Here is a 13,995-nt window from a genome sequence, read left to right as displayed (position 1 = left end):
AATTAGTGTTAGAAAAGAATTTGGGATAAGCCATACAAAATTTTATGTAAATAGGATTGTGCTATTTATCCTATTTCTATAATCTGCTTTTTCACTCCATTATATCTTGGATGCAAAGCCCAGTAACCACCCCGATCTCTTATACAGAAAAATCTTCTGCAGAGCCACCTCTCTACAGCCATTGCTGCAGTTTTAACAGCTACCATTAGCCTTAGACCTTAATAAAAGCCACAGTGCCCACCACCCTCCAAAGCACAATGGAATTTCCCTTGAAAGGTGGTAGACACTTGAGCCTAACCAAATAAAGCTGCAGCTTAGAATTTTTTCCTCAATATTTGGAACATTTGGTTGGTATTCTCTTTGTTTTCCAACATCACTTTCAAATCACTCCTCCTCCTCCACTTCCTAGGAAAACGAAACTAACAAACAAATCCATGCTTCTTTTATATATTGCTAATCCCCAGCCATTCTCCTTTTAAGTTGCTGTCTTTATCAAGCTCCTGGACATTTTCCTCACTGTTAATTGAAGACTCTGCACCTGGCTTACAGTCTGAATTCAAACAACTTATTCTCACCCAATATTACTTATCTTAATAGCTTGCTTTGTTCATTTACCTCCACTATTAAGATTAGTAAATCTACTACCAGAGTACTGCCCCTTCTCTTTCTCTCTCTCTCTCTCTCTATATCTATATATATATCTCAACAGCAAGTGTCTTCAGTTGCTTCTCTTCAGTCTAAGGCTCATGATTCAACATTTTGTTCACTCTTTTTAATCACTTAAACTTCTTTGTTCTTTGTCCTACTCACTCCATCTTGCAAAATTTCAACCCTGCTTATACCCAGGAATCTTAGCACAGAAGCAAGAAAGTCACACAATCTGATAGACTGGCACCACCACAATCATTTGAGATTTCTGTAGTCAGTGTATTCTTCCAGTCTATGAAATAACCATTTTAAAGTTCCTCAATTTAACCCAAACTCCCAAGAGGTAACTAACCATTCCCTAGTGGACAACTATGACCATTATTTCACAAGTAAAGAGAAGTCATCAGTACATATCTTCAGAAACTGCTGCTTTCTTTTCTACATCTTCATCCATTACCTCTTTATTAATTTTTTTGCACTGACATTTAAATAAAACAGAGCAAAAAAAAATCTTATTTCACCCCCAATCCCTTCCAGTTATTGATCTTTCTTTGCCCCCATAAAAAAAAATTCCTGAGAGAGTAATATGACCCACCTGAACTCACCTCCACATAGCTCTTTCCATCACTCACATGATTTCAGCCACAGTGGCCTTTTAAATTCTTGAAAATACCAAGCTCCTTCCTTTATTAGCACATCTGCTGCTCCTTCTGACAATAATACTTCTTGGCCCAGTGCCCATTGCATGATTACCTTCTTCTTAGTTGGGTCTCAGCTAAAATATTTCCACTTAGAAGGACTTTCAGTGAACATAACTCAAGGTATACCCACTGCTCTCTCTGCCCACTTAGCTTCCCCCATGGAAAATGTTCTTTCTTTATATTTAATTACATATATATTTGTTTGCTTGTTTTAAAAAAATTATGTGCTTTCTTATTAGACTGTAAGCCACACAATGGCAAGGTTAACATCTGCTTTGTTCACTACAATGATGTAGAACTTAGCATAATGCTAGGCTTATAGTAGTTGCTCAAGTTCATAGGTGCTGAGATTTGGAAAAAACTTTCAATAAATATTATCGGACAGATGATTATGCTTACTTACTTCAGTAGACTGGACTATCCTAAGTCTAATATCAGAATCCTGGAAAACATTCTTGATATTCCCTTTACCTCTTCTCCAACCTCAGTGAGATCCAGTGAGATCAGAGAGACAGCTAGCAATCAGATTAGGTAAGGCCTTGTAGGGTCGTGGATTTATTATCCTGAATGAGTTGGGGAATCATCGGAGTGTTTGATCCAGAGTAGTGATAAGAGCTGATGTATACTGTAAAACTGGACTGCCTAACAAGATAGCCACTAATTATGTATGGCTACTTAAATTAACTAAAGAAAAATAAAATTAAAATTCAGTGCCTTGGTCTTACTAGTCACATTTCACGTATTCATGCATGTGGCTAGTGGCCGCTACATCACACAGCACAGATACAGAAAATTTCCATCACTGCAGAAAATTCTACTGGATGGAAAATTCTATGTTGAAAAACTCACTAGGGCTATTTTGAAGAAAAACAGGAGCCAACAAGGATCAAGGACCAAAGAGCAAAGAGCAAGACCAATTAGGAGGCTATCCCAACAGCTGTGGCAAGAAATGTGGGTAATGTAGGCTAGCATGTAGAGGTGAAGGTTGCAAGTGGTATCTGGATACATTTTGAAGATACAGTTGACAGGACATGCTAATAGATTGGATACAGAGATAGAGAAGAGTCAAGGGTCAAAGATTACATTATTGAAGTGAGGGCAGAAATCTGGAAGGATATACACAAACATAACTATGAAGGAGATGACTGAGATTAGGAATGGGTGAATAAGATGGAAAATAATAAAACAAAACCCATGCATACCAGTGAGGATAGGATACCATGCATGAACTGAGGAATAAGACGATTCACTTAACTCTGTGTACCTGATGGCCTTTAAAGGACAGAAAGGAGGTAAAAACAAGGCAAACATGCAAGCAAGCAGTTTCTCTCCATTGGTCAAAATGAGGCCCAGCTACTATTCTAAGTGAAATACCAAAACAGATAACCAAATACTGCATGTTCTCACTTATAAGTGGGAGTTAAACATTGGTACACATGAGCATAAAGGTGGGAACAATAGACACTGGGGAATACAGTGGGGGAAGGGAGGCAAGGGTTGAAAAACACCTATTGGGTACTATGCTCACTACCGGGGTGAAGTAATCAACAGAAACCCAAACCTCAGCATCATGCAATATACCTTTGTATCAAACCTGAACATGTACCCTTTGAATCTAAAATAAAAGTTGAAAATAAAGTAAGTTAAAAAACAAAACAAAACAAACAAAAAATGAGGCCCAGGATAATAGTCCTCTTTCTGAAATTTCAAATATTATCTTTTTACTTTAATTGTATCACTAGCAGCTAAGCAGAATCTCTCTTCACACTTACATGATGCCTTTCCATCAGTTCTGAGATTTGCACTAATTTATCATTCACCACATCCTTTTAATAAAGTAATTTATAGTATACTTCTATAACTATATACTTCCAAATTTTTAGTCTTAGATGTTCTTTTCTATAATTTCTTTCTTATGAGTGTAAATTTTCTATTTTTTTGAGACAACAGTCTTGCTCTTTTGCCCAGGCTGGAGTGCAGTGGCATGATTACAGCTCACTGAAGTCTTGGCCTCCCAGTCTCAGGTGAATCTCCCACCTTAGTCTCCTGAGTAACTGGGACTACAGGCATGTGCCACCACACCTGGCTATTAGTATTTTTTGTTTGTTTTTGTTTTTGTAGAGACAGGGTCTCACTATGTCGCCCAGGCTGGTCTTGAAATCCTGGGCTCAAGTGATCCTCCTGCCTTGACCTCCCAAAGTGCTGGGATTAGAGGCATGACTCATGCCTGTAATCTTTAATCTTATATTTAGACTTCTGAATGTACTGTGGTTCTTTGCTTTTCAATCTAAAAGTCTTATAGTTTTGAAATAAAATATTCCCTTCTAAGGAGCCCCCTTGTGAGTACCAACCCACAGACCCTGGCCGGGCATTTCGTAACCATATGAGTACTTGCCTCATCGCAGGCCTTAACGAAGCAGCCCATAAGGCAGTAAATTTTGAAAAGCTCAAAGAAATCTCTCAAAGTGTCGATGAAAACCCCACTGAATTTCCTTCTCACCTTACAGCGGCCCTACAAAAATATACCCGTGTTGACCCCACCTCCCCGGAAAAAACCATTGTTCTTAATACCCATTTCATCTCTCAGTCTGCTCCTGACATATGGTGCAAACTTAAAAAGGCTGAAAACGGCCCTCAAATCCCACAACAAGACCTTCTCAACCTGGCTTTCAAAGTCTTTAATAATAGGGATGAACAAGAAAAAATAAACAAAGCCCAACGAGATCATGCCAAATGCCAGCTACTAGTCACGGCTATTCGCCAATCTGGCAACAGCACCCAAGGGCATAAAATACCCGATAGCAGTATCCCTTCTGGGGCCTGTTTTAAATGCAGCAAAGAAGGCCACTGGGCGCAGGCATGTCCCAACCCAAGAACATCAAAAATTCCTTGCCCAGCCTGCCAAGAAACCACTGGAAGTCTGATTGTCCTCTTAACAACCAGGCTAACAAACCAACTCCTCAAAACCCTGGCAAGGCAAGGAGTGAAAAATCGCTCACCCTACTACGGCTCCTTGGCCTGGTCCCATCTGCCATTACTGCATCAGAGCCCAGGGTAACTCTGCTAATAGCAGGTAAGCCGATCTCTTTTTTAATCGATAGCGGGGCCACCTACTCGGCTTTATCTAAATTTTTAGCACCCACTTACCCTTCCCTGGTCTCGTCTCACATCCACACGCTACTGAATCCCTTACTTGTTCCCTATCTAATACCATTTTTCTTCACACTCCTTCCTTATCATGCTTCATTGCCCCAACCCCATCCTAGGCTGAAACATATTCGCCAAACTCAAAGCTTCTATCACCTTTTCCTGCCCCCCTCAACCAGAGTTCCTCCTGCTCCTCTCTGCTAGTCCGGCCCCTGATCCCCGCTCCCCAGCACCCGCTACCCACCTCTCTCGTTAACCCAGTAGTGTGAAACACCACCAGCCCTTAGCTGCTCACCAGGACCCCATCAAAATCCAGTTAAAAGACCCCTCTAAATTTCCCAACATTGCCCAGTACCGCATTTCCCTAACACACCAAAAAGGCTTACAATCTATCATAAACAAGCTCTGCTCACGCTGTCTTCTTAGAACAACACACTCTCCATATAACACCTCCAACCTCCCCGTTAGAAAATCTGACCGCTCATATTGACTCGTTCAGGACCCCTGAGCCATCAATCAGGTTGTCCTCCCTATTCACCCCGTGGTCCCTAACCCCTATACACTTCTCTCTCTCATCCCCTCCAATGCCACCCACTATACGGTAATCAACCTAAAGGATGCTTTCTTTACCATTCCCTTACACCCTAATTCCCAAGACCTCTTCACCTTCACCTGGACTGACCCTGACACTCTTCAGTCAAGGCAACTCACATGGACTGTCCTCTCCCAAGGCTTCAGAGGTAGCCCTCACTTCTTTGGACAACCTCTAGCCCAAGACCTCACCTCCTTAGACCTCTCCCCCAGCTGCCTCCTCCAATATGTCGACGATCTCCTTCTCTCCAACCCCTGCCTAGAGGACTCCCAAATTCACACCATTACCCTCCTAAACTTTCTTGCTAGCAAAGGATATAGGGGCTCCCCCTCCAAAGTCCAACTATCTACCCCAACAGTAACATACTTAGGAGCCCAACTCTCCCCCAGGGCCCGAGCCATGACCCCAGCACAAGCAATCTTAATAAATAGCTTGCCTCCGCCTTCCTCAAAAAATAAAATTCTCTCTTTCTTAGGACTGGCAGGTTTCTTTAGAATATAGATTCCCAACTTTGCCTTCCTGGCTTGGACCCTCTATGAAGCAGCCAAAGGCCCTCAATGAACCCCTAAACCCCACACACAACAGACTTCCCAGTTTCTGTAGACTCCAAACCACTCTCGTCACTGCACCTGCCCTGTCCTTAACCCACATCTTCCAACTCTTCGTTCTCTGTACCGCCGAAAACCAAGGAATAGCTCTCGGGGTCCTAGGGCAACAAAAGGGAAGTCCCCCTTCCTTTGCCCCTGTGGCATAACTCTCTAAACAATTAACATTGTCAAAGCATGGCCAACCTGTCTTAGAGCATTAGCAGCAGCGACCATTTTAGCTCTGTAAAGTAAAAAACCGACATTCAGCCAAAGTATCACCGTCCACAGCTCTCACAACTTACAGGATCTCCTCTCCTCCCAGGCATTAAGCTCCCTCTCTCCTTCCCGAATTCAGTCACTCCATGCCCTCTTTATCGAAAATCCCGAATTCAGCTTCACCAAAAGCGCCCCCCTCAACCCAGTATCCCTACTCCCCATATCCTCTTCCCCTTCTACTCATTCTTGCACTGACATTTTGGATCACCTGCAGCCACACTTCCGAAACATGTCCCCCGAGCCGCTCACTAACCCAGATGACCATCTCCTCATAGATGGCTCCTCTTCCGGAGCCCCCGGCTCTCCAAAAACTGGGTATGCAGTAGTTACCTTAAACCATGTAATTGAGGCTAAACCACTACCTCCAAGATCCTCCTCCCAAAATGCAGAACTTACAGCTCTCACCAGAGCCCTAACTCTTTCCAAAGGCAAACAAGTCAACATTTATACAAACTCCAAATATGCCTATCACATCTTTCATTCCCATGCTGCCATCTGGCAAAAGAGAGGATTCCTGACTACCAAAGGAATCCCCATCACTAACGGCCCCCTTATTTACCAACTCCTTCAGGCTGCACCTTCCAACCAAAGCAGGGGTTATACATTGTCAAGGACATCAAACAGGATCAGATAAAATCTGAAGAGAAAACACAAAAGCCAACAAGGCAGCAAAAAAAGGTCTCTCTTTCTTCTGCCCCCGGCGCTCTCCTCCTCGTTGTCCCTACAATCCAACCCCAGTATCTCTCCCTCCACAAAAAAAAAAAAAAAAAAGCTTCACTACTACAACAAAAAAACCTCCTTCCAAAAGAACTAGATAATCAAAAATCAAAAACTCATCCTCCCCCAAAAACAAACCCCCCCCCCAAAAAAAATTCTAACATCCCTTCACCAATCCTTCCATATTGGTGCACGCCCCCTATACCTACTCCTTTGCCCTTATTTCTCCTCCCCCCATCTATTTACCTTACTAAAAAACCTAACCTCAAACTGTCATATATGCTCTGTCACTTCCACCCGAGTGGCCCTCCGTTCTCCATCTATTCCTACACACCAGTTAAGAGGAACCTCATTATCATATTTCCAGGCACTCTCTACAGATGTGTAGGCTTCCCTTAAAAAAAAAAAAAAAAAAAAAAAAAAAAAAGCAAACTCTATTACCCACCTCAAAAACCAACTAGTCTCCCTAGCAGCAGTTATCCTTCAAAACGGCAAAGGCCTTGATTTACTTACTGCAAAAAATGGAGGTCTCTACATCTTCCCAGATGAGGAATGCTGCTTCTTTTTTAAATCAGTCAGGCCTGGTTCAGGATGCAGTCAAAAAACTAAAAGACTGAGTGCACCCCTCTGCTCCCCACCCACACACACACAAAAACAGCTCTCTGCCTGGCCCTCTTGGCCCCCTTGGTCTCTCAGCTCTAGGTAACTAGGCCTCCTAGTTACTCCCACTCCTAGGACCCATCATAACCATTCTCCTTCTTCTAATCTTTGGGCCCTGCCTCTTACGTCTCTTTACCCAGTTTTTACAGAACGTGTTCGAGCTTTCACCCATGGAACCATACAAAACATGATGCTACTACAAAAATACCAGCAATTTCAAAACCAGTACCAGGACCAACCCCTACCTTCCAGCCTTTCCTGTGACCACTGCCCCCTCTCACCTTGTAGTAGCAGATGAAAAATGGCACCCCCTTTCCCATCATCTGTTAAAAGGCTGGAATGTTAGGGTCACCCCGACCAGACCATTCCTTTCCCCTCCCACAGGCCTTACAATACAGTCTCTTGCACTCTCCACACAGCTACCCCAGGGCAACAGACAAATCCCCCATCACTGACCCCTCCAGTAACTGTTTGTCCAGACAGTTACAGGATGCGGTTAATGTGTCTGTTAACCTCGCATAACAAAGCTGGCAAAAAACATCTCCAGGATGCAGTCAAGACACCTGCACCCCCGACTTAATTCCCCGACCCTGACCCAATTCCTCTCCCTATAAAGTCCTGCAGTAGTCTGTAAGCAGGGCTGCCTCCTCTGCTGTTGTCAGGAGGTAGCTGGCAGGACTGACAATAAATCAGTTTGCCTGAACTTGGGTCTACTGGCCTCATTCCTTTCTCAGCTGTCATTCCAATTATCCCTTACAGTTACTATATTTTGTGCATTGATCCATTAATTCATCAACCATGCACTGGACACCTGTGTTCTAGATATAAGGAAAAAAAAGATGAAGAAAGCAAAACCCCTTTCCTCAAGGATTTCCAATGTCTGAGGGGCAAGACAAGCATATAGACAAGATAAATAATTACAGTGTCATGTGTTAAGTGTCCTGATAGAAATATGAACAAAAGTAGGTAGGAATGTATGAGGAACACAATTACAATTTGTCTAGGAAAACATTATAGAAGACTTACACTGAGGTTCCATTTAAACTGGTAAAGAAACTTGGCAGGATGAGAAAAATGGGATGACTTCTAAAATGTTAGTTCCATCCTCTTTTCATCGTTTTCACTTACAAATTCTCCCAGAAATATAACTGGTTCTCACAGAATTCAATTCATTAAATTTAATCAGTAGAACACTCAGACAATATAAGAAACTACTGGTTATTGTTAGGATAAATATGTTAAAATAAAATCTTGAAATTCAAAGAAACGTATCAAAATAAACTCATTCTATTGACTACCAACTATATGCAAACTCAATATTCAAGACCTAACATTGTCAGCTCAGTCTGTGCAATAGTTTGAAAGTGTCCCCTACAAAATTCAGGTGTTGTCAGTGTGATAGTATTCAGAGATGGGGCCTTTAAGAGGTGATTATGTCACGAGGGCTCCTCTCTGAGGAACGGGATTAAGGCCCTTATATAGAAGGCTTCACATAGCATTTTGGCTAGCTTGCCCTTGAGAACACATTATTTCTCTCCTCTGGAGAATGCAGGAAAAAGGTGCCATCTTGGAAGCAGAATGGTGGCCTCACCAGACAACCACACCTGCCAGCACTTTTATTTTCTCATAGATCTGGAGGATAGAAAGTTCAATATTTTTTAATTTCTGTCTTTATAAATTACCCAGTCTCAGTTGTTTGGTTATAACACCAAAAATGGACAAAGATAGGATGCCATAACAAAATACCACAGATTGGGTGGCTTAAACAGGAATTTATTTTCTCATTCTTCTGGAGACTTGAAGTCCAAGATCAACATGCCAGCAGAATTGGGGCCTGGTGAGGGCTCTTCCCTTAGGTTGCAGATAGCACCCTTCTTGCTGTGTGCTCACATGGCCTATTCGTGCATGCTCCAGGAGAGAGTGAGAGCTCCAGTGTCTCTCCCTCTTTTATAAAGATACCAATCTTATCACACCAGGGTCCCACAACCTAATCTAAACCTAATTACTTCCCAAAGGTCCCATCTCCAAATATCATCCATTTGGGGTTAGGGCTTCAACATATGAATTCTGGGGGGACACAAACATTCAGTTGGTAGTGGTAGATTAAGCAATATGTTAATATAATTGTTAATCAGTAAGAAAGATGACACTAAAAAATGGCAGTGTCTTTCTACTAAGGAAACCAAACTATGCTTGGACATACTTATTAGCAAAGCTTAACTGAAAACAAAGTCAAAGTAAAAAATCTTAGACTCCAGAATTATTCTCAAAACCAACTTATTATTTTGTGACTCAGATTATCTGATTTATAATAGTGAAATAGCCAAACAGAACTATCTTGATAATATTATTGTAAAACATCTGAAGTCTTTATACTCTGGCTTTAATTTGAAAATTTAAACTGTATGTATGAATTTTTTCTACAGGCAAACCTTCTAATCATTTTAAATTAGTTACTGTAAATTTTAAATGATCTGCAGTTTTTCCTATTGTAAAAATATCTTTACATGTTTTAATAGCACCTTCAGAAATTACAAAATTATATATTATATCCTCACATGTGACAGTAGGACACAGCTATATCCTCTAGCCTTAATTATAGGAAAAGCATAGATAACTGTAAGGCTTAGCTTTATTGTTTTATAAATGAACCAGTAAAGTTCATTTTAGTGAAATGAGCACATGCTTTTCATAAATTAAAATAAATCTCACATGGTAAAGTACCCATTTTGAAAATTAATTTAATTACATGTTTAAAGTTTAATTACATTTAATTAAGCATTTAAGTTTAATATGAAATAAATGAATTATCACTCTATGAAATGAAATACTGCCTTGATAATTAAAATCTATAAATTTTCCTATTCTGCACAAAACTGCTAGTTCTTACAAAACACTCAGAAAATATGTATTTTAATGACTATAGGATTATATCCTCACAGCTGATTAAGGAGTAATTTTTTTGGCACCTAGGTTGGTGGGTGCACATTTACTGCCTCAGTAAATGGAGGCAGCATGGTACAAAAAAAAAAGAGCAGAGGTTTTAGAAACTTGAGTTTGGGTGTTAGCTCAGTCACTGACAGCCTGCAACAGTAGGAGAGTTAGTTAGCAGCTCTAACCTGAAATTCCTTATAAAATGGGGTTAACATTCTCTTGGAGGGTTATTGGCAAAATTTAATGAGTTATCCCATAGTCAAATGTCTGGGAGAGCACCTGACTTGGAAAAGATATTTGACACATGCTAATCCCCTCCTTACCCCAGCTGTTGAATAAATGAAGAATAACACTGTACTTGCTGGTGTAAAAAAAGCATCGTCCTTAAAATATATATTTTTTTAAATCACAAAAGTAACACTGTATTATTTTTCATTGAAATACATCAAACATAATATACATTTTACATTTATTTTCCTAAGCACTCTGTTAATGGAGACAGTATAGCAATGTTGCTAATACAGATATTTGATCAGGGAGAATTTACTTGGAACCTGGGTTCCACTCTTTACTACTATTTGAGAAATTAAGGGAAAATTATCCTGACTTATTTCACAAGCTTGTACGTAAATGCATGTTTGACTCAATGTGTGGCAAAAACTGGGAAATAGAAAAATCAATATAATCATTCAAACTTAACAAAAAATTAGTGAGGTAGTAAAGCAGGTGGTATTTCCTCTTCTCCCTACCTCCAATTTTTCACATGAAGATATTAATTTTCACTGATTTTAGGTGATCTGCCCAAGGTTAAGGGTAGGATGAACTCAATATCAGAATCCAGATTTTAAAAATTCCTTTATCAGTGCTCATTACTGCATGACATAGGAAGGTAAAGGTGAAAGACACCAAAATCTTCTGAAGCAGTGAAGCAAAAAAGAAAGATAAATCTGACAGATTAAGCTTGGTTCTATCACTTAATAATTAAACTCAGATAAATCAATTCTGTGAATTTCAGTATCTTCTAGAAAATGGGACTACATACTTCTGCATATTAATACTACATAACCCTGTATAGGGTTAATATAAGGATTACAGAAGATAACAAATGTAAAGTGCCTAACAGAGTGGCTGACACATAGCAGTAATACATTAATGGTAGTTATAAATGCTAAAACAACATCAAAGCACCACTTTTGCTAAGTCTCTATCCATAGATTGGAGAACTCCATAATAAAGTGAATATTTTTTGGAAACATTTAATAAGAATGAGTACAATAGTCTCTACTAAATTCTCAGGTATTATTTTTAGAACAGAGACTATAAATTTTAAGTCATTTTGGTTCACAATGCCTTGCTATTAAATCTTCATTTAATAGTTCATCTAATTTTGAAAATGGTTTTACAAGTGCTTAAGAAAATATAAATGACAATCTGTTCCATAATTTACTGCAATAAAAATTGAAATGAAATATTCTTAACACTTTATAACATATATTATTCAATGTCAAGTCCTGTAATTTTCATTTTGTCTTAATAACATAATGGCAGTATAAACATGCTGGGTTGTTTTGATACTTAAAACCAAAACTCTAAATTCTAACTCACTTAAAATTATACAGATTGTTTTATTTACAGCAGAGCCAGAAACAGAAAGCCTTCATAAATAAAATATTGTAAAGTACATACTTGTTTACTCTCTGAAAAAGTGTATGCCAAAAAATTAAATTAAGCAAATGATACTAGTTTGTATCATTTTCATTGCTATTATTATCAATACATATTTATTAGGTGTCTATTTGCATTTAAAGCTGAAAGACTCTGGTTTAGAACTGTTCTACATTTCTTGAAAACCAGCACTTATTATAAATTTGTTGTCCTGACTTTTCAAGTTGCAAATTAGAGAAATAGTGGTTCCAGCAGTTATAGGACCAAAGAAAAAAGAAAGTCACAGTAATGAAATACTATGAAAAATATATAGACTTGAAGTTACAAATTATATAGAAAACTAGTATTTATTATTATATTTACCCTTAGATGTGTATTCTTTCAAAAATGTGGCAAAAGTGCATTCTACTAAAATTTGAAATCAGACTTTGTTATTAAATCGGTCATTAACTTACCAGGGTTCTACTTTGAGAGTTGAAGATATTTTCTCTGGAAGAAAAAATCCATGCCAGTTTGAAGCCTCAATTAGTTCTTGTGGTATTCTTTTTGATGCATCATAATAGTGACCAAATCGTGATGATACTGGTCCAATCTGCTAAAATAAAACCCATAGTGGCTGTTAAACAATTATTTTTAAGCTATAATTTATTTGTCCTACATCCAGCAAAACAATGACATACTTATGAATTTTAAGTTAATAAGGAAGAACTGATATACATACACTAAGTAAATTTCAAAGAAGCATACAACAACCTTTATTATTTTAAACCATTTATAGTTACAAATCAACCTTTTTATCTTTCACGTTTCTTCACTTCTAGTGGTTCCCTAAATTTGACAAGAATTTAAAAACCTCTTTGGTTTTTTTTATTATACTGTATACCTTTCTAAGTTTAAAACTTAATATACATAATTCTCAATTAATATTTAAGATTCTAGGTTTTAATGACAAATATGCAGTTGCCAAGAACTAAATGAAAACTTAAACTCAATTAATTCACTGGTAAGAAGTCCAAAAGAAGCTAGCTATTTAAATATATTAAACTGAGTATCATTTTAAAACTGAATTCTCACATAAGACAACATACATGTATATTAAACATTTCTTACAAATTGAAATTAAGCTTATAGGATAAAATGTACTACAATACTCCAAACAGGAACAAGGCACGATAAAGTTGAAGAATGTATATGACCTACATTAGATCAATCAGAACCTGGCATAATCATTGGTTCATTGATAATTCCTCTTTTGTGTTCTCTACTAACAATTTCTCCAACAAATTATCTTTCTTATAAGAAACTCTAATTTATATGACACTGAATTGATTTATATGGGATAGCAAAGTCTACTAACATAACATTATTATTAGGTTGCTTTGAATGGACTTTGAGCTAATTTCTTTCATTCAACACATTGAAAATATATATATACCACTATCCAAAATTGAATTATTAACAAATTCCACTTGGCAATACTTTCTAATAAAAGATTCCAGATCTACTCTTACATAATTTCCACTGTCCTGAAACATATAAGTTTCAGACTATTCAACAAAACTAGATAATCACTACAGAAATTGAAGAACTATACATAGTAGATACTTATCTAAGTGACAACTTTTTAATTTAGATAAGAAAGACATATTTGCTTGACACTAGATATTTGCATTTAAGATTTCAAGGGTTCATATTCTTAAACTAAATGCCTACAAACATGAAATTATACAGTAATAAGAAATAAAACTTTTAAAGTCTAATAGAAACACTTTTTTTCAGATTCAGTCTGTAGGTTCGACATTTATTTTTTAAATGAAATGACTGTCCATCCCTCCATAAGGTACTACTTACTTTCATTAATGAAAGAGATGCTATCAATTTGCTTCAATCTAATCTTTTCAAACCAATATGTACAGAATTCTTGTTCCCAAAACATAATTTATCCATTTACCATGAAACTATGGATAAATAAAATATATAATATTAAAATGTTTCTTAAAACTAGGGTGCAAACTTTTAAAATGTAAAGTTATTAGTCTAAAGCAATTTAAACAAGGTCTGTTCTCTG

At 38.0% G+C, this 13,995-nt stretch overlaps 1 protein-coding gene across 4 annotated transcripts in view; it reads right to left on the bottom strand.

Annotated features, from left to right (window-relative positions):
- ELP4 (elongator acetyltransferase complex subunit 4) overlaps window positions 1–13,995 on the bottom strand; it is a 257,266-nt gene that overhangs the window by 161,228 nt on the left and 82,043 nt on the right. For 3 of the 4 annotated variants that reach the window (XM_009186370.4, XM_021926819.2, XM_031653929.1), the window contains exon 5: window positions 12,383–12,522. In XM_009186370.4, coding sequence (XP_009184634.1) covers window positions 12,383–12,522 — 140 coding nt within the window. The remainder of the gene's footprint in view (window positions 1–12,382; window positions 12,523–13,995) is intronic. The other variant, XM_003910081.4, reaches the window with a different exon arrangement.

Source organism: Papio anubis, chromosome 12 (assembly GCF_008728515.1).
Source record: "Papio anubis isolate 15944 chromosome 12, Panubis1.0, whole genome shotgun sequence".
Lineage (NCBI taxonomy): Eukaryota > Metazoa > Chordata > Mammalia > Primates > Cercopithecidae > Papio > Papio anubis.
Note: the sequence above shows the minus strand (reverse complement) of the source record. Positions and strands in the feature narration are given on the sequence as shown.